At 40.0% G+C, this 27,605-nt stretch overlaps 3 protein-coding genes across 6 annotated transcripts in view; 1 reads left to right on the forward strand and 2 right to left on the reverse strand.

Annotated features, from left to right (window-relative positions):
• The first annotated feature begins 458 nt into the window (after positions 1 to 458).
• Positions 459 to 13,980, forward strand: LOC147312992 (plasminogen-like). 3 transcript variants are annotated; one of them, XM_086264937.1, is made up of 19 exons: positions 459 to 569; positions 1,399 to 1,534; positions 1,635 to 1,741; positions 2,029 to 2,143; positions 2,666 to 2,805; positions 2,988 to 3,141; positions 3,220 to 3,338; positions 3,992 to 4,154; positions 5,535 to 5,659; positions 5,740 to 5,899; positions 6,311 to 6,492; positions 6,584 to 6,732; positions 6,818 to 6,911; positions 8,393 to 8,507; positions 8,788 to 8,862; positions 8,938 to 9,078; positions 9,813 to 9,919; positions 10,630 to 10,775; positions 13,523 to 13,980. In XM_086264937.1, the coding sequence occupies exons 1-19, from the start codon at positions 521 to 523 to the stop codon at positions 13,682 to 13,684; spliced, it is 2,439 nt and encodes an 812-aa protein (XP_086121063.1). In that variant the 5' UTR covers positions 459 to 520; the 3' UTR covers positions 13,685 to 13,980. The 3 variants fall into 3 exon arrangements, with proteins under 3 accessions (XP_086121063.1, XP_086121065.1, XP_086121064.1); XM_086264939.1 differs by having other exon boundaries at positions 8,442 to 8,507; positions 8,793 to 8,862; XM_086264938.1 differs by having other exon boundaries at positions 3,021 to 3,141.
• Positions 13,981 to 14,968: 988 nt separating this feature from the next.
• On the reverse strand, positions 14,969 to 22,913 carry LOC147312993 (solute carrier family 22 member 2-like). Its single transcript, XM_086264940.1, has 11 exons — positions 22,416 to 22,913; positions 20,051 to 20,154; positions 19,731 to 19,885; positions 19,007 to 19,175; positions 18,299 to 18,410; positions 17,647 to 17,747; positions 16,392 to 16,606; positions 16,209 to 16,317; positions 15,689 to 15,801; positions 15,513 to 15,612; positions 14,969 to 15,240 (listed from the first exon to the last, which is right to left on the reverse strand). The coding sequence occupies exons 1-11, from the start codon at positions 22,812 to 22,814 to the stop codon at positions 15,144 to 15,146; spliced, it is 1,674 nt and encodes a 557-aa protein (XP_086121066.1). The 5' UTR covers positions 22,815 to 22,913; the 3' UTR covers positions 14,969 to 15,143.
• A 975-nt stretch (positions 22,914 to 23,888) lies between these two features.
• The window catches only part of igf2r (insulin-like growth factor 2 receptor), a 47,742-nt gene continuing 44,025 nt past the window's right edge, over positions 23,889 to 27,605 (reverse strand). For both annotated transcript variants that reach the window (XM_086264942.1, XM_086264941.1), the window contains exon 50: positions 23,889 to 27,578. In XM_086264942.1, the coding sequence (XP_086121068.1) occupies positions 27,420 to 27,578 (159 nt within the window). In that variant the 3' untranslated portion in view covers positions 23,889 to 27,419. The remainder of the gene's footprint in view (positions 27,579 to 27,605) is intronic.

Raw genomic sequence — 27,605 nt, forward strand, 5'->3', positions numbered from 1 at the left:
AAACAGAATTCAAAACAAAAAATAATAAAGACACAAAACTATTCTTGCTTTGACTCAAACCTTTAGCCTATATTTTGTTATACAAAAGAGATGAAAGTGAAATATAAAAAGAAGATAATAAACCTTTATTAAGATAATAAACCTTTATTATCTTCTTCACGTGCTACCTGAAGAGTCAAAGTTTCCAAAACTTTACAGGATTGGCCGAAGAATAATTAGTTCAAAAGGCCAGTCGTTACATCTGAGAACAGATAAATTCTTGAGGTGTTACATGCACTCCAGCTGTGTTTCATAACGATGCAGCAGAAAATAATTAAATTGCTGTGTTTTTAATCACATTTTTTTTCTTCTGTTTTGCTCCAAAATCTCTCATAAACAAGGATTTCGACCTGCTGCCCTTTTGCTGTCCTTGTCAGGACAATGATTAACTAATAACTGAGCTGTCCTATTGGTCCTCCCAACATGCTAAAAGAAGTCCAACAATAAACCAGGAGGTATCTGATCATATTAGGGTCTCACCATGGACCTGAACACAGCAGCTTTCCTCCTTGGAGCTTTGCTCTGCAGTGGTAAGATATTCATCTTTGAATGATAATTATTAATAAATGTATCATAGCCATTGAAGAGGCAGTTGTTGGATTCACTGTGAGAGTGCCTCATCGATATGTATTAGGATCTTAAATGCAGAGTTTTTGTTCACACAGCCACATAAATGTAATGGAAACAGGTCAGAACAGACAGCATTGAATAATCAATTTAAAGCTAAACCTCATGTCTACAACTGATAGATGATGTTAACTGTGGGCTCAAAGCAAAGATGTTTTATATAATGGATGTAATGGATGGAATTTCTCTCAGCCCATCTATGGTCTAAAACGACCTTCTTTAGCTGTCTTTTATCTGATTGACTATCTCTTGCAAACAGAAGGTTTGAGTGGAGGTAGGCGGGGCTTCTATGCTAATAGACACACCTGTGTGGCTGTGATGACCAAAATAGAGATATCAACTCTCAATGCCATCATACAGAATGAAAAAATAGAAAAAAAAATCCTGAAACCTAGTGTTTAGAGGAATCGGAAGCGTGAATTTTTCCTTAGTAGGATCATTTGTAAATACATTGACATCCCCATTTGAAAATTTCGACATGCTTAATAAGAGTATCCACCAGTGTAACTAATAATGTAGACTTTCTGATTCAAGATTAGGTCAAATCAACAAAAGAAAGTGATTTTTCTTACATTTTTTATCCTATCTACCTTAATTACATCCCAGTAATGTAACAGAAGCTTAAATAATTTTGGAAATGTTCAGGCAAACAGCAAAGAATAAGCTAACAAATCAATCAGTTAATAAATAAAGCTTTGGGGGATTTTTTTTTGTGTGTGTGTATGATTGCAGTTGGTGCTACTGAGATAGAGGGCTACTCCAGAACTGAAGGGGCATGGATCCTCTCACTGAATAAACGAATGTATTCAGTCAGCACTTTGGCCGAATGTGCTACCAAATGCAACACTGAAACCCTCTTCACATGCAGGTAAGTTCATACCTCACACTCCCAATTGTTTTCATCTTGGGTATTAAACAGTGCGCACACACACTACATTTATATACATATGTACTTTTTTTAAAAACAGGACTTTTATGTATGATGAAAACGACAGCGAGTGCTGGACAGCAGCTGCAAACTCTAAAACAGAGAATATCATGCGCAGAAGAAACACAGCTTTATATGAAAAAAACGGTAATGATCTTCAAATTCCTGATATAAGTGATATAAGACTGAAATGTCTGTTTTTGCATTTTATTTTCTTTGTCTCTGGTGACTGTTCTACTCTGGTTTGTGTGATCTTTTTAGTTTTCCTAACATTGTGGTTAATTTTTAGCCAATGTGTCATGATCAATGATGTTTGGACTGTGTCTGCAAACACAGTGGAGCTGGATTGCAAGTTAAACACTACTGTGGTTCAATCTGATTGAATACAACACAATAGTAGAGTCCTGTTGTTTCTTTTTTCTTTTCTTTTCTAGAATATTTCTTAGAATGCGCAAATGGGATAGGAACAGATTACAGAGGAACAAAGTCCAGAACAAAATCAGAACAGGTCTGTCAGAGATGGGACGCAAGCTACCCACACAGGCCAAAGTATGTATTCAACTGATTTAACTTAACCATTTCTTATCTTTTTATTATTATTTTATTTCTATAGAACATTTAATAACAACAAAATGTTGGCCAAAGTGCTGTGCAAACATAAAAATTGCACAGTAACAAATGACATCAATAACAAACGACATCAATAACAAATAACGAATACCAGGTAACAGATGAGTAAGTAGATAGATAGTAACTCTCATGCAGTGTTGAAAGCCAATGAGTAAAAATGTGTTTTAAGATTGGATTTGAAAAGATTGACGGTCGGGGCCTTTCTAATGTGGAGAGGTAAATCATTCCACAATTTCAGCGCCACAACCGCAAACGTCCGGTCACCTCTGTGAACCAGTCTCGACTTAGATGTGACCAAGATCTAAGAGCTCTAAAGGGCATATAACGCTGCAGTAAGTCAGACAGATATTCTGGAGCCTGTCCATTCAGTGCTTTATAAGTCATCAATAAAATTTTGTATTTTATTGATTACATTAATTTTTGTTAATGTTTCTGCTGCAGTTTCACGCCACAGAGCCACCCACGAGCAGATCTGGAGTCCAACTTCTGCAGAAACCCTGATGGGGACAAAGGGGGACCCTGGTGTTACACCACTGACCCCCAGAAACGCTGGGAGCACTGCAACGTACCCAGCTGCTCTGGTAACACACACACACACACACACACACACACACACACACACACACACACACACACACACACACACACACACACACACACATATCTAATTATACTCTAGCAGCTATTTTACATTCAATGGTCTTCATTTGGTTTAATACTAATATATAATTTGGGACAACATTATCTGCTATCCATGGCCCAGCATATCAGATACATCAGGGATTTTCCTTCCCAGAGGAATGTATAGTCTGCAATGGTGAGGACTACAAAGGAAAAATCTCCACCACTGAAAACGGCTTCACCTGCCAACGCTGGGACTCTCAGAAACCTCACAACCATGACTACCATCCCAGCAGGTAAGTGCAAAACCTTTGTGAGTTTAACAAGCCTTTTCTGGATTACTTTCTGGATACTTCTTCTTATACTCTGTGCAGTCTACCACAAAAATATCTTGAGGAGAACTACTGCAGAAATCCAGATGGAGATCCCCGACCATGGTGCTTCACCACTAGCCCATCCAAACGGTGGGACTACTGCGCCATACCGCGCTGCAGTAAGTCTCCATTTTTAAATGTTTCCTCATTAATGAACCACAAAAAGGCTTTCACAGCTGTTGTTTGTTGCCCAGCGTGTTCTTCTGCAACACAATTAGCATGATGGTCATAAATTAAGAATGTCATGTGCAAGAGTTGTTGCAGACAAACAAATATATTCATGTTCCAATGAAACCAGACATTCAAACTTCATAGTTTTTGTTGCTCAATCTATTTACAGGCAGCAAAGTATTTAAATTCAGTTTATTCAAGTTCAACTAATGTTATAGTGACCTGCTATTTTAAGTACCATGATTAAATCCAATCAAGGTGCAGAGTTAAGCAGGCAACATTTATTTCAGGTGTTCTTTATTGATGGCAAAATCCCAATTCAGCAGCTTGTAGACAAAACACAACAGCCCATTCAGAAATCCATGTTGAATAAACATTGAAATATATATATTTAGATAAACTCAAGCTACCATCATCCACTGCCAGAAACTACTTAAAAGTATAAGTAAAATGAATAACAGAAAAGGAAGAATAGAACTAAAGGAGACTTTATATAAATGAAGTTGTAAGAAAGTATAAAAGACAACAAAATACAGACAATATGCTTCACTTCTTTTTTTGCTGGATTGTACATGAAATACATCTTTTCTTCCGTCTTCAGCTGCTGAACCTTCCACCATTGTCCCAGAGGTCGACTGTGTCACCGGGGAAGGTGTAGCATACCGAGGAACAATTGCTGTAACTGAGTCTGGCAAAACGTGCCAGAGCTGGTCGGCTCAGGTGCCACATAAACACAACCAGTCCCCAGAAAACTACCCTTGCAAGTAAGAGCTGTATCCAGGAATTAATGTCCATCCTAACGTGGTGAACCAAATATTAGTGGGAGTTTTTGTCAATAGTTTTCAGCTCTAGTGTGTGTAGCACCTACGTGGAGTCATTACCTTGGTTATTAGGGTAATCGTGGCTCAAGAGTTGGCAGTTCGTCTTGTAAAATGAATAGTGGAATTGTAAAGCGCTTTGAGGGTCTTGAAAAGTGCTATATAAATGCAATCCATTATTATTATCCATTGGTACTGTATATGAGTAATTTTGGGCTAGTATCAGAAGATTAAGAACGACCCTTAGAGCTCTGGTACATGAACAGCAGAGGAACCAGACAAACACTGTTGTGTGGCTTAAAAGTACTTCAGTGATGTTAAGCCTTTTAAAAGAAATTTGTGAACAACACAGGATTACAACAGGTTTTAACAGAACTTCAAGTATAAAAATTTCCCCCAAAGTAGCAAAAAAATAGAATAAAAATAAAATTGTGAACAAGTAAAAGATTAGTCTTTTTAAGTTCAAATGTTACCGGTGGGGTCCATGACAAACGGATGTATTGCAACAGAGTCCGTCCGATGAGGAGTGTGTGTGTGTGATTGTCTGTAAACCACCGCCTCTGTTCAAAGATGGTCGCTCACAGTGGACATAGATGGCTTCTTTCACTCCTCTTTCAAACCATCTGTCCTCTCTGTCCAAAATGCCAATGTTCACATTTTGGACAGAGAGGACAGATGGTTTGAAAGAGGAGTGAAAGAAGCCATCTATGTCCACTGTGAGCGACCATCTTTGCGGGGGTTTACGACACCAACTCTCTGCCATCTATAATCCAGTTTTGAGATCCCTTCCCAGACGTCTTAATGCCCACTCACATCCTGGGCCATCTGACCTCAGGAATTCGCATGATAAGGTGGGGCCAGGTTTCACAATGAGCTCACCCGAAACTCTGGCTGATTGGGACCCACACCCAGTTTCACACCTTGGCTCAGGCGATTAGAGGATCATCAGGGGTCCTTTTGTCCCTCTGTGGGGGGTTACTCCCACTAGGTTTATATCTGGGACTCTCCACCATTTGACCTTAGAACTGAAGAAGCTTCTCGGATGAGAGGTGAAACGTCTTCAAGTAACTTAAAGAAGTCCAGATGCTTTTCTTTGCAAGCTCCTTTGACTTATTTTTATATTAAGTAAACACTGCATACTTTTTATTTAAAAAGAACTGTAAAAAGAACAAAAAAGAAAATGTTTAATATTACTTTACATTAGATGGTTTGAAATGTTCATTGAATTTATTCAGTAACATTTATGAGAAAAATATGAGAAAAGAAAGAAGAAATCTGTTCAAAATTATTTTTTCAGTGCAAATATGTTTTCATCTTCTTTGTCAGAGGTCTGGATAATAACTACTGTCGTAACCCCAACAATGAACTGATGCCCTGGTGCTACACAACTGACCCCAGCAAACGCTGGGAGTACTGCAACGTGCCACGGTGTGGGGTTGCACGCACACAAGGTATAGTGTTAGTTAATCTATCTCGTCCTTGTGTTTCAAAAATGAGTGAATCTCCCCCCTTTCAATATCCCTTGCTGCAGGTGATCCAGTGATCCCCCCAAATGAGGAAGACTGCTATGAAGGGAACGGTTTCAGTTATCGGGGCATAACATCAGAGACCATCAGTGGAAAAGAATGTCAAAGTTGGAGCTCCATGACTCCTCACAGACATTACAAAACTCCAGAAGCCTACCCTGATGCGTAAGTATTAAACACATTCAGTTTTTATGGCTAACACAACAGGATGACACAAGAGGATAAGACAGCTGACCTTGAGAGGGGGAAAAAAATTATAAAAAAAAAACTATATTCTAACACAAACATGAACCAGGAATTCATCACTACATACAAGAAGAATGTTAGTATGCTGAAGATGTACCTTAAACCTATGTGGTAAAATCCATGAATTTTAATTTTTGAAAATTTTTAGCAGTCAGAATTCTGACTGGCAAAAAAACAAAAAACAAATTTTCCAACCCCAATTAGATCCATCTATTTATTAAGCCCCCTCTCTGGGCTTAACTCTATATGTAACTCTATAACTCTATAAAAATATCTTGTTTAATAGGTTGATGTCTTAAAGTTTCAGGGGCTTTTTTTTTTTTACAACAGGGACCTCAGAGGGAATCTGTGCAGGAACCCTGACGGGGACCAAGCTCCCTGGTGTTTCACTACAGACCCCGCAGTCCGCTGGGAGCACTGCAACTTGAAGAGATGCTCTGTCAGACCTTCAGAAGTCAGTTCTCCTCGGCCACACATCACCTCCATTGCCATCCAGACTCCACCGGAAAAAGGTGAATCAGCTTTAAGTGTCACATGTTGTGCTTCCTTGCCAGTTTGTTTGACCTTTCATTTACTTCCCCTGTTTCGCTGCGGCTGTTTTAGACTGCAAGATCGGAAATGGAGCGACATACCGAGGTCCAACCTCTGTTACTGCGAATGGTGTGACATGCCAGGCGTGGAGTTCTCAGACTCCTCACAGTCACATCAGCTTCACCCCAGAGACTCACCCCACCAAGGGTCTGGACGGCAATGTAAGTGCGTGGGTGTTGCAATAAAAACTCTTTGTGGTAAGAACAGATTTTTTTTCTAGCTTCTAACTTCTCTGTCCACTATCAGAGCTGCAGAAATCCAGACAACGATATAATTGGACCGTGGTGCTACACTACTGATAGGGACAGGATATGGGAACACTGCCAGATCCCTGACTGTGGTATATGAACATTGTTTGTGTTGGCATTCAGATTCAGTGTGTTTTATTTTAATTTGTTACCATCTACCAACCTTTTTAACCACTCTATCAGCATGAATGATGCTCAGTCTGAACTGCAGACTGTAGTAACCCTTGCTTTCTATTCACTCATCTCAACCTGGGTCTGATTCTATCCACATGTGTTCTGGTATTCTAACCATGTTAACAACAGTGAATATCTCACTTAGTTCAATGAGATTAGCAACTATCAAACAAATATTGTTTTGGTCAGAGAAATTCACACATTGTCTCAACAATAAAAAATCTCTGTCTCTATCTATGCTGCACCGCTCTATCATGCTACTATAAATCCCATTATTTAGAAGTGGAAATAGGACTAATACCTCTTTGCAGCTAGTAGGTGCCAGTGATGATAATAAATATTTTTTTCTCTTTGGACTTCAGATAATTAAAGATAAAGACAAATGGCAGTAAGTGAATGTGAAGAGCTGACTTGTTTGGGAGAGCCAAATCCTGTTCAGCTCTGCTGAGAATCCAGGCAGACAGAGTTGGAACTTTATTTTGATCGGCACACTATGTGCAAAGACACACAATCATACCATCATGGGAAAGATGGTAGTGGGCAGACTTTCTAAAGCCAGTGAGTGTAGTGATACAGGCCAGGTACACATATGAAAATATCCATCAGAGCAGGATCAACAACAAACCTAAAAATACTTCTCAGAACTGTTCAACAGTCTGTGCAGCTGTACTTCTGCTGCAGGTGTACCATGGCTTTTTGCAATTCAAACCAAAACAAATCACCCCAGACAAACAGATTAGGACTTGACTGAGATGATACCCACTGACCTCTAGCTATTTTCCACTCTGGAAAACAAAACACTTCTGTCCAGGCCTCAAACCCCATGTTTGTTCTCCCCAGTAGTGGTAAATACACAAAAGTAAAACTTAATTTAACAGTAAAAAATTGCTTACAAAAACACAAACCATTCGTATTTGTTAAATTATACCTAAATAGAAGGCATAGAGTGATGCTAAATGAGGCCATAAGAGCCAAAGCCAAACCAAAAGAGCAGAATCTCTTGATCTCAATAATGTGTGGAGACTGGAGCCTGTCCCAGATTTCAGAGGGTAAAAAGTGCAGGATTACCACATAGAGATGTCCAGTCTTTTTAATCTACAGTAACCTAAAATGCAATGGAACATGTTCACACAGCCAGCTGATGGATCCCAGCACATGACTTTGACACTGTGAGGCAATACATGGTGCTGCTGAATTATTGTCCAGCTAACCAAGACATGCTAGAGATACCAGATAAAATCCATTTAGTGAGTAAAATGGATTAATAAACCTATTTTTGTGCAAACTTTTCCATTGGCTTGTTGCTAATGAGACTATAAAGTTTAAAGTTTAAACTAATTCAGTGTTTTTGTTTCACTCATCTTCTGAGAATTCATGACAATGAACTACTGCTTTATAGTTGAAATGAAGTGCGGAACACCAGTAATCAAACCAAAACGTTGTTTTAGTCGTCTTGTCGGCGGCTGCGTGTCGAATCCTCACTCATGGCCCTGGCAAATCAGCCTCCGAACCAGGTGAGAAAATAACACCAAAAGGACTTACATTCATAATATAACATGTACAGAGTAATTTAAATACTTTTGACTGTTAACTGTAAATACTGTAAAGACTTGTTCTTGTAGTTATAGAAATAAATACATTGAATGTTAATAGTGATATGTTACAGTATTTTATATTGATTTTGGCCTGGGTTTTGTTTGTCTGTTCACTTTTTAGTTCATTTGTTTTTGAAAGCAAGCTGCTGCTGCATCTCGTCTGTATTGTGAAAGAAACACCTGTTTCTATTTCTACTAGTATAGGAAAACATGTCTGCGGAGGAACTCTGATCGACCCTCAGTGGGTCCTTTCTGCTGCTCACTGCTTTGAGAGGTAGGAACAGGACCACCATTAACAATTAAAATCAAATTCTGCAATAACTCAAACAGTGATTGATTATTCCACCAGCTCCATTTGGCCTTCAGCCTACAAGGTATTCCTGGGTATCCACACGGAGAGAGGCAATGAGCCATCGAAACAAGAGAGGAGACTTGAGAAAATAGTAATGGGACCAAACAGAGCAGATATTGCTCTGCTTAAACTAGAGAGGTCAGTATGGGTCTAATCATCCTGGGTCAGCTATTAATGATATTACACAAACAACTTGGTGCAGATCTGAACTTTGATCTTAGCTAACCTGAAGGACTGAAGCATGGATGAAATATGTGTTTTTGAAAGTATTAACACTGAGACTCAGCTACCAGACTTGTTAGAAAACAGGCTCTCATACTTTAATCCAGCATACAGATACTGTCTATTAATTATTTAGTTATCCATCTGATATTACAATTATCACAATATCTATGAAAAGAAAGTGTGAAAAAAATTCAGTCAAATTCATCTATAATTAGCCGTGAATGGGTAGCACCGTCTATTACAGCTTGCTTATACTATCATAATAGTGGGGTAATAAGGTGGAAACGAGTAGCCAATAATGTGGAAGTAATGTATAAGTGTTATGTTGTATGAAGAGTAATCATACTGGAATAATATTACATTAAAATGTATGTAATTGTGTAATAATATAGGCGCAAAAGTATCCCCATGAGTTAAACCAATTAGCAATAGCTTAGTGACAAACTGGTAACAATATGATACATACTAGCAATAAAATGGTAACACCCATGCATTAAAATTGTTATATTATATTATGTGATATTAACTTATTTACATTTGGCTCAGTGTCCCAACCTTTTTGGAACGGAGTATGCAGAAAAATAAGTAACTTGTTGACACGAGTTTAATCTTGTGAATGCCATTAAAGATATTTGCATTTCTTTCAGCCCTGCTATAATAAATGATAACGTGCAGCCAGCTTGTCTCCCAGAAAAGGACTATATAGTTTCCAGTACAGCAGAGTGTTTTGTAACTGGATGGGGTGAGACTCAAGGTACGTCACATAGATGTGTGCTTTTTTTTTAATGTCTGTGGATCTTATTGTAATGACAGAGTAAAAACTGACTGATACAAACTGATACAAATCACACGTTTATGTGCTTTTAATCAAAGTTTGTTTGAAGCCACATCTGGTCCTCATAAACATAGGTGGGACATCAAGTAGGCAGGATTTTCTTGTTGATAATAGCCACTGTTTCACAAGTTTTATTTTCTTCTGTTTCATTTGAAGTTAGTTTTTTCCTAACAAAGATGTATTAGTGCTATAGTGATACCCATTCACATCTTTTTCTAGCATTTTTGTTCTTGATTAAAGAAAATGTTTAAAACAAATGTTTGAAATGTTTTCACAGTTGCTTTACAACTCATGATACACTGTAAGCTGAAAAACTCATTCGCACACTTTAGAAATGCCAATGTAGAGATGATTGACACAGAAGGAAAATCATTGAGTGCAATGAAAACCTTTCACCAGCAAGTGGCAGGATTTGAACAATAAGCTTTACTGTGGCTCTATATCGACCAGCAATAATTACTATTTTTGAACATAATTTCTAATTAATGATTCTTTGTTAATTAAACACATTACATCTTGGACAGGGAGGTTTAGCAGTTTGGTCAACTCCACTGTACATGTATTGCTACACATCTTATGATGATGGCCATGAGGAGGAGGAAGGTAATTGCACACAGGTGTGTTGGCAGGTACAGGAGGCGATGGTGTCCTGAAAGAAGAGGGTTTTCCGATTATCGAGAACAAGGTGTGTAATCTACCAGAATACCTGAATGGCAGAGTTCAAAACAACGAGATGTGTGCCGGATATATCGAGGGAGGAGCGGACAGCTGCCGGGTATGAAAAACACAAACCTATGAAAACTGGGGAATGTTTATAAAATGTGTGTGTTTTACTTCATCTTACTGACCTGACATATTTGAATAGATTTCCAGAAACTAATGACTGAAAAAATCAGATATATAAATGTTTCATTTGTTTACAACAGTTCAACATAGAATTTAGTAATAGTAATAATGTTTCTATAGTAAATTCAAACAGTTAATTATTCTCCACCCATCCATCCATCCATCCATCCATCCATCTTCATCCGCTTTGTCCGAGGCCGGGTCGCGGGGGCAGCAGCCTAAGCAAAGAGGCCCAGACCTCCCTCTCCCCAGCCACCTCCTCCAGCTTATCCGGGGGAACACCAAGGCGTTCCCAGGCCAGCTGAGAGATATAATCTCTCCAGCGTGTCCTGGGTCTGCCCCGGGGCCTCCTCCCGGTGGGACATGCCTGGAACACCTCACCCAGGAGGTGCCCAGGGGGCATCCTTGTCAGATGCCCGAACCACCTCAGCTGACTCCTTTCGATGTGGAGCAGCAGCTGCTCTACTCTGAGCCCCTCCCGGATGGTCGAACTTCTCACCCTATCTCTAAGGGAGAGACCAGCCACCCTTCGGAGGAAGCTCATTTCCGCCGCTTGTATTCATGATCTCGTTCTTTCGGTCACTACCCACAGCTCGTGGCCATAGGTGAGGGTAGGGACGTAGATCGACCGGTAAATCGAGAGCTTCGCTTTTACACTCAGCTCCCTCTTCACCACGACGGACTGGTGCAGCGTCTGCATTACTGCAGCTGCAGCCCCAATCCGTCTGTCGATCTCCGGCTCCCTTCTCCCATCACTCGCGAACAAGATCCCAAGATACTTGAACTCCTCCACTTGGGGCAGGAACTCATCCCCGACCCGGAGTGGACACTCCACCCTTTTCCGGCTGAGAACCATGGCCTCAGATTTGGAGGTGCTGATCCTCATTCCCGCTGCTTCACACTCGGCTGCGAACCGTTCCAGTGCGAGCTGGAGGCCCTCACCCGATGAAGCCAACAGAACCACATCATCCGCAAAAATCAGAGATGAGATTCTGAGGCCACCAAAGCGAAAGCCCTCCGCCACTTGGCTGCGCCTAGAAATCCTGTCCATAAAAATTATGAACAGAACCGGAGACAAAGGGCAGCCCTGGCGGAGCCCATCACCCACCGGGAACGAGTCCGACTTATTGCCGGCAATGCGAACCAAGCTCTTGCAACGGTTGTATAGGGATCGAATGGCCCGTTAATGTAATTTAATATAAACTCAAAGATGCTTTGACATTTGTGAAATTTACAGATAAAATGACCAAAATCAAATAACTTGCATGTGGAACTGTACAATAATCCAATACTTGGAAAAATCTGATTGTATAACAGGTAATTTATGCTTTTGATACGAATGTTTAATTATATTAAATAAAACCTGTTAGTCCAGCTAAAACTACACATACTTGTTTTAACTTTTTACATCCGTTCTTCCATATGTGGTTTATACAGTAAGGATTTTCTGAGTACATTAACATTCCAAGTCGTAGCTTTAATATGAATAGGTTTACATCAACATAGAAAGAACTGTGTGGGAAAAATGGCAGTTTTAACATGGCGTACCCAGTTGCAAGGGTTTGTTGCAGGGATATGTTGTCCTTGAAAAAGAAAATTAAAAAGAGCTCACTCATAGTTTGACATCTTTCAAGCTGAAGTTGTCAAACAGTATGAGGAGTAATGATGTGGCTATGCAAATGAAAAATATAAGAATCAAATATTATGAATTTGCTTTCTTACACATGCATTTGGGGAAAACCGGCTTGGGCTATATTTCACAGCTGTCCTTTCTTACATGTAGCACTCAACAGGCAAGCAGTTTCAAATACTGAAAATTCTTCAAGTGTGTGAGGTGAAAGAGCTGCTTTGATGGAGCATACAGAAAGTAGTAAACTCACTTTGGTGAATGCAGTGGTCAGCTGTTTGTGTCATTCAAACATCAATTTCACTCGAGCAACAAACAGACTTTTCACTATTTAGCTGGGAGGTTAAAGATCAGACATTTTTTGTCAGGTGATTCTGCAAAAGTTCACAGAGGAAGTTCTTTGGTTTGCCAGAGTTATTGGGGTTCTTTCCAGAAAATTATTATAGAAATGTTGGAGAATTTCAGTCAACCCGAGTAGCACAATTTAAAGACAAAGATCAAAGGTTATTTGCATGGCTGCAAAGAGTGTCATCAACACTCTTGAGGATTTAAGTAAACACTTGACTTTGTCTATTGTGTGTTAAAAAGGCTAAACAGCACACATCACTTTCAGTATTGGCACAAACATATTTTGATTAAACATACACATTCATTAGACATGGAAACATGGAAAAACAAGCCCAAATATTTACAGTGTGGACTGTAGACATAGAAAATTTGTGTTGCTTCTAAAATGGATGGGAAATAACTAAATACGAATGTTTTGTTTTTGTAGTTTCAGGTATTTGGCTTATTTCCTGAGCCATTCTCACTTTTACCCCCATCATTTTAACACAAATATGTTTACTTTCTAAGAAAGAGATTTTTAATATTCCAAATAGTTTGTTTATTTGGCAAATATGCACTAGTTTATTGCTTACACAATAATGCAGAAAAAAACCCAACTTCCTTCGTGTTTCCTGCTCTTTTTTAGGCTGGTTTCAGCAGCTGTTAACTTAAACATAATCAAAAACTGTAGTTATTTCTACACATGTGTTCTCCTCCTGTAGGGTGACAGCGGTGGTCCTCTGGTGTGCTATGAGCAGAACAAGTTCGTCGTGCAGGGTGTCACATCGTGGGGTCTGGGCTGCGCCAATGCCATGAAACCTGGTGTCTACGCTCGAGTGTCTAAGTTTAAGGACTGGTTAGACACAACCATCAAAGCCAACTAAAAGCTATCATCTGCAGTGTGTTTACTGAGGATGTCTTAACCTGTATATATTGTTCTGCTCTGGCAATGATTGACTTCATGACATGGAGTTTTTCGGTTTTCTATTCTCTCCTGAAGTGGATAGACTAAAAGCAGAGCAGCTTACTGGTTTCAAAAGCAATGAAAATGTTTCTGTAACAGGTTAAACTTTTTTTTTTTTTTTTAGAAGCCATGCTTTACAGAAAATGCATTACAAATCTACTTCTTTGTGGTTACATTGAGTGAAATACAAGATAAAGATTCAGTTGTTGTTTCCTACTTGATTGTGTGTGACTTAATTTAGTTTTAAGACATTCCTACAGTTTAACCAATTGGTGTGTGTTATCTGTCTTCATAGATAAAGCTGGGTGTCATCAGCATAGCAGTTAAAATGTATACTATGCCTTCTGATGATACTGCCCAAGGGAAGCATGTATAAGCAGAATTGCTCCTAGCACAGAATCCTGTGGAAATCCATAATTAACCTTAGTGTGTGTGAAGAGGACTCACCATTAGAATGTAAAATATGTGTTGTGTGTTCTTTCCATAGCTCAACATCCCTTACACCACGTATTGTCTGATCATAGCGCCAAAGTTCACGACCTTCAACTACCTGACTGAGCTTCAACTCTTTAAATAAGCACAGAAATGCAAAGTGTATATAAAATGATTACAACTACACCTGTAATGAAAAGGTTAGTACGTGATTATGATAACACCAGTAATACAAATTATAACATAATACCAACAGCGTCAATCAATGTTTTTGATGAGAATAAGAATTAATGCAATGGTTAATGATAATGGTTATGAATAGTAGCAGTAAAATATTTCCCTGATCTCCACAACATGAACAAATTGGAGTCTATTAGACCACTGCAGCACAGTACCTGTAATACAAATAGCACGCTCTAATTGATGTAATAAAATATTATGATCAACAGTATTGAAAGCTGCACTGAGGTCTAACAGGACAAGCACAGAGATGAGTCCACTGTCAGAGGCCATGAGAAGATCATTTGTAACTTTCACTAAAACGGTTTCTGTACCGTGGAAAACTCTGAAACCTAAATGCAAAAGGTTAACATCAGCTTACAAAAGAGTTGAAAGAGACAACTGAAAACATAAACTCATATGAAAAGTGTTTACTGAGGTTATTAATTAAGTGAAGGCACAGATGATGGCGCACTTTAAATCTTATAACAGTAAATGTTTTAAATGAAAATACTTGAAGCTCGGTTGCATTAAAGATAACTTTAATAACTGTATGACGTGGTTCCATAAAAAGACACAAGTTAGTCTAAACACTAAACACTGTGCACAAAGAAAAACTGAGAAATTGTTAAAATTGGCTCCTAAAATAAAAATCAAGGAAGTAACTAATATATCCACAAGCAGCACTGTTAAACAGCATAAATAAATACTTTGGTGTGCAAAGGAGCTTAAACAGTTGCCCGATCTTTGTTGGACGCTGTATTTTGGTAGTTGGGCAGCAGGTTCACCATCTGCTGGTTCTTCAGTCCGATTTTCTCCTTTGCTCTGAAAACACAAAGTCGCGTTATGCACATCAACTACAAAGCTACGAGTCTAAAACACCCATGCATTATTATTCATAAATCTGATTGTCAATCAGAACATAAATCAACAGCTTTTCTGATAACTGATTATATGTTTTAGTCAGTTTAAGCAAAAATACTAAATGTGCTGTGTTGGGGAAAAAAGTCTCTCAATCTGTACTTACTATAGATACAATAACAGAGATATGACGGGATTTAAAGGGGCTTAATTTTCTTACTGCACTAACTACTCACTTTTCTGGGAACTCAATGTCGTCGATGGTATCGGGCAGCGGTACGCCTCTGGTCTCAGGGAGCAGCAGCACCAAACCTCCAGCCAGGAAAGCCAGAAACCCTACACAACACAATTCAATAATGCATTTAAGCTTTGATAGTCAGATTTATCTGACTTTTACTCTCAGAAAACCCACCAAAGATGATGAGTGGCAGCTCCAGCCAGATCACAGCCAGTCTGTAGAGCAGGAATGGAGCCACAATGCCTCCAACATCACACAGAGTGGAACAAACAGACACTCCCAGGTTCCTAAAGACATAAAAACAGCATTTCTTTTAATCTACTAAAATAAAGTATATTTACTTTTTAAACTTTTGATGCGAAGACATGTTTGAAAGGCTAAATATCCACAGTTACATTAGTTATCTACATACAAATACAAAAACAGCTGGATTTGGACAGGTTCTGAAACTGTGACATAAAAGAAAAGGATAAAAGTTCATATTTTGATCAGTTTCACACTTATATTACCAGGTACAGCTTCAAACGGATTTGGCAGCAGTCTAAGCTTTCTGTGAGCACAGTTCTATCAATAGTGATTTGTGATGTTCTTTTGTTATACTGTACACAGAATTTACTGTTGTTTACTGATTACCTTAGTTGATGTATAAATTATACCTGTTCATCCCAAACACAATACATTTTCTGTATTATACCTGACAAACGTCGGGTAGAGCTCAGTGTTAACAAACACCACCATCTCAAAGGTCATCGTGATCCCCAATCGGCCGATGCATGCCACTGCCGTCTTAAACCAAAACATGCCTGCAAGAACAGACAGAACCATTAAAAGAAAACTTGGAAATCAACGTTCAAGAGCACCAAATAAAATCACTCACTGTCAGGAATAAAGGCAGTGATGAAACAGGAGACTCCAGCTACAAAATTGGCCGTGGCGAAGGGGAGGCGTCGGCCGATGCGCTCAATGGTGAACAGGATGAGGAAGGCGGCAGGAAACTCCACCAAGCCAGAGATGAGGAAGTCGATATAGACATTTCCTCCCAGAATGCCCAGCCTCATGATCAAACCCTGGTAGACGACAGCACTGGTGAACCTGGGAGAAAAAACATCTCATTAACTTCGAATCTTTATCCTAAATTCCATCCATCCATTTTCTTCCGCTTATCTGGAGCCAGGTCGCGGGGGCAGCAGCCCAAGCAGAGAAGCCCAGACCTACCTCTCCCCAGCCACCTCCTCCAGCTTATCCGGGGGAACACCAAGGCGTTCCCAGGCCAGCCGAGAGATATAATCTCTCCAGCGTGTCCTGGGTCTGCCCCGGGGCCTCCTCCCAGTGGGACATGCCCGGAAAACCTTGCCCAGGAGGTGCCCAGGGGGGCATCCTTGTCAGATGCCCGAACCACCTCAGCTGGCTCCTTTCGATGTGGAGGAGCAGTGGCTCTACTCTGAGCCCCTCCCGAATGGCCGAACTTCTCACCCTATCTCTAAGGGAGAGGCCAGCCACCCTTCGGAGGAAGCCCATTTCCGCCACTTGTATTCGCGATCTCGTTCTTTCGGTCACTGCCCACAGCTCGTGGCCATAGGGGCACAGCTCAACCGGTAAATTGAGAGCTTCGCTTTTACACTCAGCTCTCCGTGAATCGCTACCTTATCTTGGTGGAGAGGTTTGTCTGTCCAAGGGATCCCAGGGGCTATGTTGTCTGGGGGCTTTTGCCCCCTGGTAGGGTTTCCCATGGCAAATTGGTCCTGGGTGAGGGACCAGACAAAGAGCGATTCAGAAGACCCTTGTGAGGAAAACATCAAGGGAACAGTTTACCCTGCCCGGGATAGGGTTACAGGGGCCTGGGGAGGGTGCCCAAGGCCAAGCGTCTTGTGGCCGGGCCTTAGTCCATGGGGCCTGACCGGGCACAGCCCGAAAAAGGGACATGGGCCCATCTTCCTGCAGTCCCACCACCCGCAGGAGACACACGTAGGGGTCTGGTGCAATGTGCGTCAGGCGGAGGTCCTGGCGGACCGATTCCCGGCTACCAAGACTGGCAATTGGGAGACTTTATCCTAAATAGATTTTTTTTTTTTTTTTGATAAAGAAGAGTCATTTATAATAACAGTTGTGTCCTGCTTTAATTGAATCCTTACCAGTTATAGCTGAGGATAAAAGTGTGTTTTCGCATGTTTGGCGTTCTGATCAGGTCCATGAAGGAAGCGGTGGTTGAGTCTGCGTTATCATCTTTCAGGGTCTGCAGGATCATTTATATAACATCACATAGTAAAAGTATTTCTGGTTGTTTTTATGCCTTAGCTTCAGCCTGTTTTACTATGTTTCTCTATGAAAAAAAATCTCACAAAAAATAATGCAGTCTAATCCAATCCAGATCGTGTCTTTTTCATGGAAGGCTTGAAACCGCTTATTGCACCTTTTAAAACAGCATGGCTTCAAAGTAGAAGAGTTCAGCTACTGAACTGGCTTGCCTGGAGTCCAGACCTTTCACCAACCAAAAACATCTCGTGTATCATGACATGAAAAACACAACAAGCAAGACCCAGAACTGTTGAGGAGCTACATTTTCATCAGACACAAATGGGACAACATTTCTCTCTCCAAAGTCCACAAACTGGTATTTTCAGTTCTCACACATTTACAGGAATGTAAATCTATTTCTATTTCCTAAAAGGTAAGTTTTATCTCACTTAATAAGTCACAATGAATTAGACTTCAAATTGTCATGTTATATGCTGATAGATTTTGATTCCAGGTAACAGATGCAGAGATTTTGTGTCCAATGGCTACCTCGATGTTGGAAAGAGTCATCTTGTTTTCTTTGGCTATGTCCTCTGTGATCTTCACTGCTTTGGAGTTTTGGTTTTGAGAGAGAAGCCATCTCGGAGACTCTGGGATGAACCTGGAAATGTAAAATGTCAACAACAAATCTGTTGTTAAATACAAAACTATTTAAAGGTACAAATTCTTTCTTTTTTTAATTGATAATGACAAATTATCAGTAGGTGCGTGTATTTTTTCACTAAGACAAAGAGATTTTTGGGTTTTATTTTAAGGTTTAATGGGTCGTACAAAGAAAGAACAGGCAAAACAGACAACCCACGTAAGGGTAGCATCTGATAAAATATAGTGCTAAAGGTGCACAGGTTGACATAGCGGCAAAAAACTAAAGGTAATAATATCTTTTCTCCACAGTACCTCTGGTGTAATATACCCTCATTGGCTCTACAAAAGAAAACATTTATTCTAAACCTGCATTTAAAATGTATTAATATGTATATAATAACTGGATAATGTTTTTTTTAGCATAAGTGAGAAGACTACTCACTTTTATAAAACATTTGGAAATGACTACAAGACACAGATTTCTAACATTTTAAAATCACCTACATGTCACTGAAATTGGCTACAGCCCAAATAAATATGTTAAATAAAAGTTGAAAGATGGGTTAATAAAACTTCATTCATACTGCTGTATGTGGTTGTGGTGACTCTTACCAGTAGTAGGACAGGAACAGGATGTAGGGGATGGTGATGACGACCTGCAGCCAGCGCCAGTCTGTTATATAGTAGGCGAGCAGAGGGAGGATGAGGATGCCGATACTGAAGAACATCTGGTAAATTACTCCGACTGTACGTCTGAACTCCACGCCCACGATCTCTGTGACTGAGATGAATAGAGGAAGGTGTGTGTTGGAGTCAAATTGTTAAATGTTGTCACTGTTTTACTTAAATTTGTAAGTCTTAGTTCAAGCAGCAGGATCAAAGACATGCCTTTGTCTCTGACCACCTCTCCAGCCTGTTGGACGGTGGGGGAGGCTGCATTGTTTTATTTAATGGAACATCCTGTGTGAGGGTTCTGTTTTGTTGTTTAGTAACCTTCCTGCCTTTATGACCCTGCACGCACGCACGCACGCACGCACGCACGCACGCACGCACGCACGCACGCACACACGCACACACGCACACACGCACACACGCACACACACACACACACACACACACACACACACACACACACACACACCCTTTTGTAACCATAGGGGGGTTTACTATGGGAGGTGCTTGTGTGTACTGTAACTGTTTTCAATAAAAGGCGTTCAGCTCCAAAACCCTGGTTCTGACCAGTCTCCCTTGCTAGCAAGTAAAAGCTGTTCAGGGAATGACTATCCTTGATTGACTGTGGTGAAAAGCAAAGGTAAAGGTTATAAGGTGGTCTTACTCAGCACATATCCAGCTACCCAGCCTCCTTTCACTCCAAACCCATAGAGAGTCCTGAAAACCAGTAAAGATATGTAGTTTGGAGCCACGGCCACCAGGATCCCTGCAACCCCATTCAGCAAGTTGGATATGAGGAAGCTCATTTTCCTGCCAAACCTGAAGTCAGACATCAACAATCATCACATTGCTGTAAGTCCGTCTCACATAATGTCAATTATTTGGTCATGTAAGTGCTAAAAACAACAAGAAAAAAATATAAATAGATAGTAATTTAATGTATTTTGAGTCAATTTTCAATCACTGTCACAATCATAGCCTAACCTGTCAGCCAGGTAGCCAATGGCAATACTTCCAACCAGGAACCCCACGTTCAGAGTGGCCTGAAACATGTCCACCAACCATGCATCCGAGCACACCAGGTCAAACTGGGAAAACACAAAGTGAAAAATGTCCTGAATCTGTCAAAACAAATTGTATGGCATGCTGCCCATGTTTTTGTTCATTTTATGAACAACACAAAATTACCATATTAGTCATTAATAAATCTTTGCTTGGGATATGGACATATTTAGGTTTTACCAAAGTAGTCAGATTCTCTGAGCAACACAGTTCTCTTTTTATTTATGTATTTATTTATGTGTACACACACACACACACACACACACACACACACACACACACACACACACGTGTACAAAAACAAATTCCCTCTCGCCCCTGCGGGCGGTCAATCCTTCAAGCTCGGGTCCTCTACCAGAGGCCTGGGGGCTTGAGAGGCTTGCGCAGTATCTCAGCTGTATCTGAGCTCTTAGCTGGACAGAGATCTCCGATGTCGTTCCTGGGATCTGCTGGAGCCACTGGTAGGATTTCTGGATATCAGCCACCTTCTCTATCTGCCGGTGGTACATACCGTGCAGGGGCCTGTCCTTCCATGATGGTTCCTCCTCTTCCTCGTCATTCTAGGGTTTCTGTTGCCTGAGGTATTCACTGAGCACGCTGTCAGTTGGGGCCATCTTCCTGATGTATTCCTGGATGTTTTCTGCGTCCTCCTGGTCTGGGGTACTGACACTCATTAGTCCCCAGCCTCCTTCCTTCCGCTTAGTGTACAGCCTCAGGGTGCATGACTTGGGGTGAAACCCTCCATGCATGGTCAGGGGTTTCCTGATGTTGATGTCAGTGGCTTCTATCTCCTCCTTTGGCCCACTTATTATCCCAGCAGGGTAGCTGATCACGGGCAGGGCGTAGGTGCTGATAGCCCGGATCATGTTCTTACCATTCAGCTGACTCCTCAGGACTTGCCTGACCCTCTGCAGGAAGTTGGTGGTTGCAGCTTTCCTAGCGGCCTCTTCATGGTTCCCATTCATCTGTGGAATCCCCAGGTACTTGTAACTGTCCTCTATGTCTGCAATGTTGCCTTCTAGTACTTTGTTATCATCCAACTACATTTCTCCAGTCCGACTGACATTCCAATGTCATTGCTGTATATTCTGGGGGTGTGGATCAGTAAAACAATGCCTCATTCATTCTTGGCATATAGCTTGATGTCATCCATGTACAGGAGATGGCTGACAACTGTATCGGTATCCGTAGCCAGTCTTGTTAATGATCTCAGGGGTTCAGGCCTGTGCAGAACAGCAGTGGGAACAGAGCATCTCCTTGGTAGATCCCGCACCATCCCTTGATGGTGACTTGTGCTATGGGCTTGAAGTTGGCCTCTAGTGTTGCCCCCTGAGAGCCTTCCTTTGATCTTGTATAGATCTAGGCATCCCAGGATCCAGGCCTTCTCGTAATCAATCCAGGTCTTCTCATAACCAATTAGTGGATTCCCATTCATTTCCTATACCGGTCCCATAGGTCATATATATATATATGCATAACAATTTTATTACAGGAAAAGTAGAACACTTACAATGATTGCTGTAAAATGTTATCTGCACATACAAGATAGATGGATATGTATATATATACCCACTTTTTCCCTTCACACATTAAAATCTATTAAATAGAAAAGCCTGAACATTTTTCTGTAAAATCTTTGAGCACCCAATTAAAAAACACTTCACATTGCCAGAGAATGCTTTCTGAATGATATATAGTTACATTTCATTATAATGCAAAAATAAAGCATGCAGAATCTTTTTAAGAAATTCTTTCTCAAAAATAAAGAAAATGCAATTTTCATTCAACTTTCATGTTGGATTGAGCAAATATGACAAGCTGCCCCACAAAAGCAACAATAGCAGTAGACTTAATCTAAATTTTACCAATTATAAATCAATAAAATAACTAAAAAAACAAAATAAATATATTTAAATATAGACAAATATAAATATCTTTATCAGCGTGGGACTTTACAGATTGGCTTGAATTGTTTTTGCATATTTTAATTAGCCAACACAGACCTTTTTTGCATTTGCCCCAAATTACAGTTCCAGGCTTTTACCTTTAATATTATTTGAGATATTCATGTTCAGACACTGCCGCAGATTTCAAGGTGCAAAAGAAGCAAAAAATTATTTTAAGTCGAGACTGAATGACCCCTTTTTTAAAAAACAAATCATTATTTCTGTTTTCTATATTCCAAGCTGCGTCATGTTGTTGAATTCAGTTTTTTTACTCAAAAAATATTTTGTCTATGTTTTGTTTTTTGGTCTGTGTGTGTTGGCTGTGACCTCTTGTTCCCCACCTCAGTAACAAAAGACCGTCTTCCCTCGTAGTCGTACTCCCAGCCATGTTTGCAGCTGATTGTGGGAGTTCTGCTGAGGTCCTCCAGCTCCTGTTTGTCACAGGTGAGCTCAGTGGCATTCCAGTCCACCTCGTACTGCTCACAGCTGCTCTGCTGACCAGAGCTGTTGTCCAGAGGTACTGTGAGCCTGCGACTCTCTGCCAGGTTCCAACCGCATGCCTCTCTCCTCTCCACCACTGCAGGGTCTCGACACCAGTGATCAGGGGTGAAACCCTGGAAGACTATCCCGACATACACACCTGCCCATGGCATGGACACCATACACAGCAGGATGAAGATACGCTTCTGGCAGCGGCCAAACTTCCCAGCTTCTTCTAAGATATCATCAAAAGTGGTCATGATTGTAGAAGGGTTTCTTTACTTTAACCAGCTGCAAAAAACACTCAGCCGGAGTCTAATTTGTATGCTGAGCTTCCCTCTGCAGAGTGCCCATTGAAATGCACATGCACTGGGTTTTTAAACAGCACAAGAAGGAGCAAAGGTCCATAGAAATGCGTTGGTACTGCACCGCCTGTTCCCATAGAGCATTAAAAGACGTTTGCTATCCAATTTACTGACGTCAGAGCCCAGCAGAACGTCTGCTTTGGGGATTAATTTACATAAATTCATCAGCGTGGACACATTGGCCTGGACGGTGACACAGTGATGATGTTTAATCAGTTAACATTTAAGAGGTACTTCATTGGAATCTGTTAGACATTAAGAACTGAGAAAGATAAGATCAGCTGAAAGAAAGTTGAGTTTCTTGAGTCTTTTCAGACAAGTCTAAAGAACTTGGACTGACACTAAACGTGCCTTAAAGTTAAGTCAGTCAAGTTAAGCCTGAATCTTGACTTAACAGGATCAAGATTTAATCTTCAAGACAAGCTCGTGTGTTGCTGGAAATCCTTTTGAAGACAGATCAAACTAAGACTCAAGTCTTAACTAGTGTGAAATCATTTTTAAGCAACTTGAAGCCCGAGACAGGATCAAGTTATTGAAAACAAGAGCAAAGGATTCTCCCCCCCACCCAAAATTCTCCTACCACATTGTACCTGAAATATTTTAATATTTGCATAGGTTTTAGTCTCAGCTTCTTTGAGACAAATTTTAAAGACCTAAGACCTATTCTTGGATAAAACCTCATTTTACCCAAGAATAGATGTTAGGAAGTCTCATTCAAGACAAGTTCATTTCATTCAACGTTCAAGGCTCGTTCTTCTTTCATACGGTAAGTCAGTCCAGACAAGATGAGATGACAAAAATAAGTTTCAAATTATTGAGCACAAGCCAGATGTCAGGACGTCTTCAGGTCAAATCTCAAGTTCGTCCAAATAAGAACTTAATTGCAATGTTGCCAAAGATGACTTTTAAATAATTTCTTTCTTTTAGAAATTTTGTCAGACATAAAATGAGATTACACCACAAAAGTAATAAACAGCAGATCTCTTATTTATTCAAATAATGCATTATTTTACACATTTTTTATTTTAAATAGGAAAACAGGCAAAGAGCTGAAAACATCAAACATAACCTTACATCAACTAAAACATAATGATGATATCCCATCATACCAAATCATTGAAGAAAGTTTCTTGTGCTTTTTTTCCCCTCTTTTTTCAGTTGGTTTGTGTGCTGCTTGATGTCAGTCTCACATACTAAATTTGTTTCATCATACCCAAATGTTTCCACGACTGTGGACAAAAACAAACAAACAAAAAAAGCACAAGAATGTCCAGTAATAACTTCAAGAAAGAGATGGTTCAGTACAGTACCATGCAGATGAGCCACGGGAACTTTGGTGCAAAGCAGAAACAAATTTAATGCAACAATGAACAAATAACTTCACAAACTTTACCTCCTGCTACTCTGAAATGAGGAGTGCTACAATGTTGAGACTCGGGAGAGATGACTACAAAGTGCCAAACACAGACACTTTCAATTCACCTCTCAGACTAACAGGGTCAGGATTCTGGTAAAAAAACTTTAAGAAGAACAGCTCAAGTTCATATAGCAAAACCACACGCTGAATGAACGAACACGTAAAAGGAAAGTTTATAAAAAGTCTTCGTTACAATCATATTTTATGATAAATACTGATCATAAATATTTCACCTGTTACCAATGTCATTGTCATGTTTCTGGAAACCTGACCATGTGCCGTGTACTCTCATTCTTTAAGCTGTTAAAGGTAGATACACTTGCACTGTTCAGAATTTCAGATCAGTAGCACAATAATATGATTATATGATAAGAGAGTTTATTAAGAGAGTTTTAAAATGTCAAAAGCTGCTTTGGAAATGTTCAGTTTGTAATCAGAGAGAAACAGAAAAAGTAAAAGGAGGAGTGCGATCTGTTTCTACTCTTTGCTATCACAACACTCCTCGAACCCCTTTCTGTGAAACACTGAAGTTTACAGTGCAAATGACAATTATTTTATTAAATGCTGTTTCTCGTTATTTTATCAGTATTTTTTGGGCACGTGGCATCGTACAAAAACGCGCTTAACAATTATGTGTACAAAGCTTTAGAAATACCCTGAATGGCAAATCTTTGTTATTGAGGTTTTAGCAACAAACTCACATTTGAATACTGAGAAAACACAAATATTAATCTACACCAGCAATGCAACGGCAACTAATGTGATGAATATACGATCAAGGGCACGTTTTTTTATGGTAGTAAATGTCTGGCTATGGATCAACAAATGCACTGCAAAGTGATTTAATTAAGCTCAGGATTGTTCACCTCCTTTCCCCAGTTGGAGAAAATGAGAAGTTATTACTGATGTACAGAGATAAAGATTTATGCTACCAAGGGCTGCAGCTCACCCCTTCCTGGTTATACAAGCAGCAACACAGTTTTCAGATATATTTTTTGTTCCAATTACAAGGCTGAAACTCAAAACTTATTATTGCCAGTGAAAGCAAACAGTTGTTTATAGTAGAGGAGTCAAAACCAAAGAATAGTACAGATTATTTTAATTAAAAAATCGTTTTAGCTTTAAATGTGCCTCCCTGTTAGCAGTAATTAGGCTAAATCTTTAGACTTGATGTCTTCAGGGAGTTTGCAAAGTTTTAAACTGACATTTCAGTCAATTTGACCAACCAACCAAATCTGATTAATTAGTGGAAACCTACCAAATAGACTTTCAGTTTGTTTGTTTGTTTGTTTTTTTAAACGATTTTCAAAAAGTCCACCTTCCTTTATGAGGGTGTGCTACTTTTCTCTAAACCAATTAACTGGAAAAAATTGAGCTATTTTATTGGTTTTCAGCTGCTCTGCACATCAGAAAGAAGAGTGAAGTGAAAACAGAATAATCCAACCTAATTGTTTTTTGTGATGATCATGTGTCCATAAAATCACCGTATTTGAGGTGTGTTTGTTTTGTAAAATCACCCGGTCTGAGCTCTAACTGTTGTAGAAAAATCAATCTCAATCACGCTGTGTTTACACTGTGCAAGCTTACAGATTTAATTACTCTCATGTGGAAATATGGCATAAAGTAGGTTTCCATTATTACTGACATCCTCTGTGAAAAAGCAAAACAGCCTGCATTTTAGTTTCACTACCATCTTTTGCATCATGCATTTGGCTGAACAGGGCGGATTTCAGCACTACGAAAAGTTGGCTTCACTTTTCACGCAGCAATCAGATCTGAGTACAACAACCGAGCCTGTAAAGTACAAGAGCACACGAGCATGAAAAGGGAAAAAAAATAAAAATCGATTTCCCTACATTAGTGCCAAGGGTGGCAGTAGAAATATGGCTTTAACAGGACGGGAGGGGACCAAATCAATCCAAAGGAACGCCTCCAGTTTCACTTTCAACTTTCTTCAACCATCCATTCATACTTAAGGCCATCTCCATTTTCACACAGAACAGAGAAACAAACGTAATCAGCTCGGACGAGCCGTTAAATAATCACCAAAACAAACGTGTGAACAATTCACCGGTGAAGACTAAACGAAACGTCCATATTATAGAACATTATCATCTATTTACAACGTCTCTGATCAAATCAAGACAATCAAAGAAATTCAATCCGTTGCTGGACATGATTCATAGATGAAAATGCAAAGTAAATTCATCAGTATGAAGGCATCGTGCTTTCTTTTCGAGGGCAAAGAAGGGGAAAACGGGTCTGCTATAAAAGCAACTGTAAACAGCACGAAAACAAACTGGTGTCTTCATTCCCTTTTTAGAAAGAAGCTGGCACCTTCACTGCCTAAGCTATGGGAATAAATATCATGACAGTTTTTTCATAAAGTACCTGCGGGCCAATGGAGAGCAAAGAAACAACTCCAAACAGGAAAAAAAAAAAAGTCTTCCTTATTAAGTACCTTCACACAGTCCACAAGCAGACACACAGCCAGTGTTAGTACCATTAATCAAGGTAGGAAAACAGCTTCAGTTCAAAACACCAGAAGAAAATAGAAGATACATATATAACTTAATTTTCATTCACATCTTATCATGCCTCATTTCAGTGATGATATCAGATTTTCCCTTCTTGTAATGATAGTGTTGTGGTATCATTGTTTACTGTTTGGTGCATATGGTTATGGTGACATGTCTAGTTGACACATCAAGCTGGAAATCACATTAGAAAGAAGCTTTGTGTGCTCCCAGAGTCGATTTTAAGAGCTGGCCTGTTCGTTCTTCATCAGACAAATGTGGCAAGGCTGAAGTATCGGGATTATGAAAGACAATATGGTGGAGTTCAAAAGAACCTTAAGAACACTTTAAATGAGCTGTCAAATAAAAATTATATGTGGACGGTGAACTGGACTGAGTCGGTGTAAGCCGAATGAAGGTGCAGCCCAATAAAAATATATCCCTAAAGAAAGGAAAGGTTTCTGTCTTCGGTGTGTTGTTGGCATTTCACTGTTGCTATTATGGAGACATTCACTGAGAGAGAAGAGTTCGGATTGGATGGAGAGAACCAGGAAGGACAGAGTGACATCACACCCTGAGGAGGTCCTCGTCACTGTCGTCTTCTTCCCGTTTCTTGTTCGCTGCCGTGTTGTTACCGTGGTTAAGGCCAGAAGAGCGAGGTTTGCTGCTCTTCCTTTTCCTATCTGACTCGTCCAGGAGGCCCACCAGGTCCTCGTCGCTCTCCTCCTGAAATGAAAGACTTCTGTGAGCTTT

Source organism: Aulonocara sp. 'chitande type north' Nkhata Bay, linkage group LG15 (genome assembly GCF_057382095.1).
Source record: "Aulonocara sp. 'chitande type north' Nkhata Bay isolate Kocher_YH1m ecotype deep benthic linkage group LG15, A_spYH_male_GT1.1, whole genome shotgun sequence".
Lineage (NCBI taxonomy): Eukaryota > Metazoa > Chordata > Actinopteri > Cichliformes > Cichlidae > Aulonocara > Aulonocara sp. 'chitande type north' Nkhata Bay.

Coding starts and splice junctions, on each gene's coding strand:
- LOC147312992 (XM_086264937.1), top strand. CDS start 521: ATGGACCTGAACACAGCAGCTTTCCTCCTTGGAGCTTTGCTCTGCAGT. Junction 2,144..2,665: donor AGCTACCCACACAGGCCAAA/GTATGTATTCAA, acceptor TTTCTGCTGCAG/TTTCACGCCACAGAGCCACC. Junction 4,155..5,534: donor CCAGAAAACTACCCTTGCAA/GTAAGAGCTGTA, acceptor CTTCTTTGTCAG/AGGTCTGGATAATAACTACT.
- LOC147312993 (XM_086264940.1), bottom strand. CDS start 22,814: ATGACCACTTTTGATGATATCTTAGAAGAAGCTGGGAAGTTTGGCCGC. Junction 18,411..19,006: donor CTGTTCCTGTCCTACTACTG/GTAAGAGTCACC, acceptor TTACATTTCCAG/GTTCATCCCAGAGTCTCCGA. Junction 16,607..17,646: donor TTTATCCTCAGCTATAACTG/GTAAGGATTCAA, acceptor TTTTTCTCCCAG/GTTCACCAGTGCTGTCGTCT.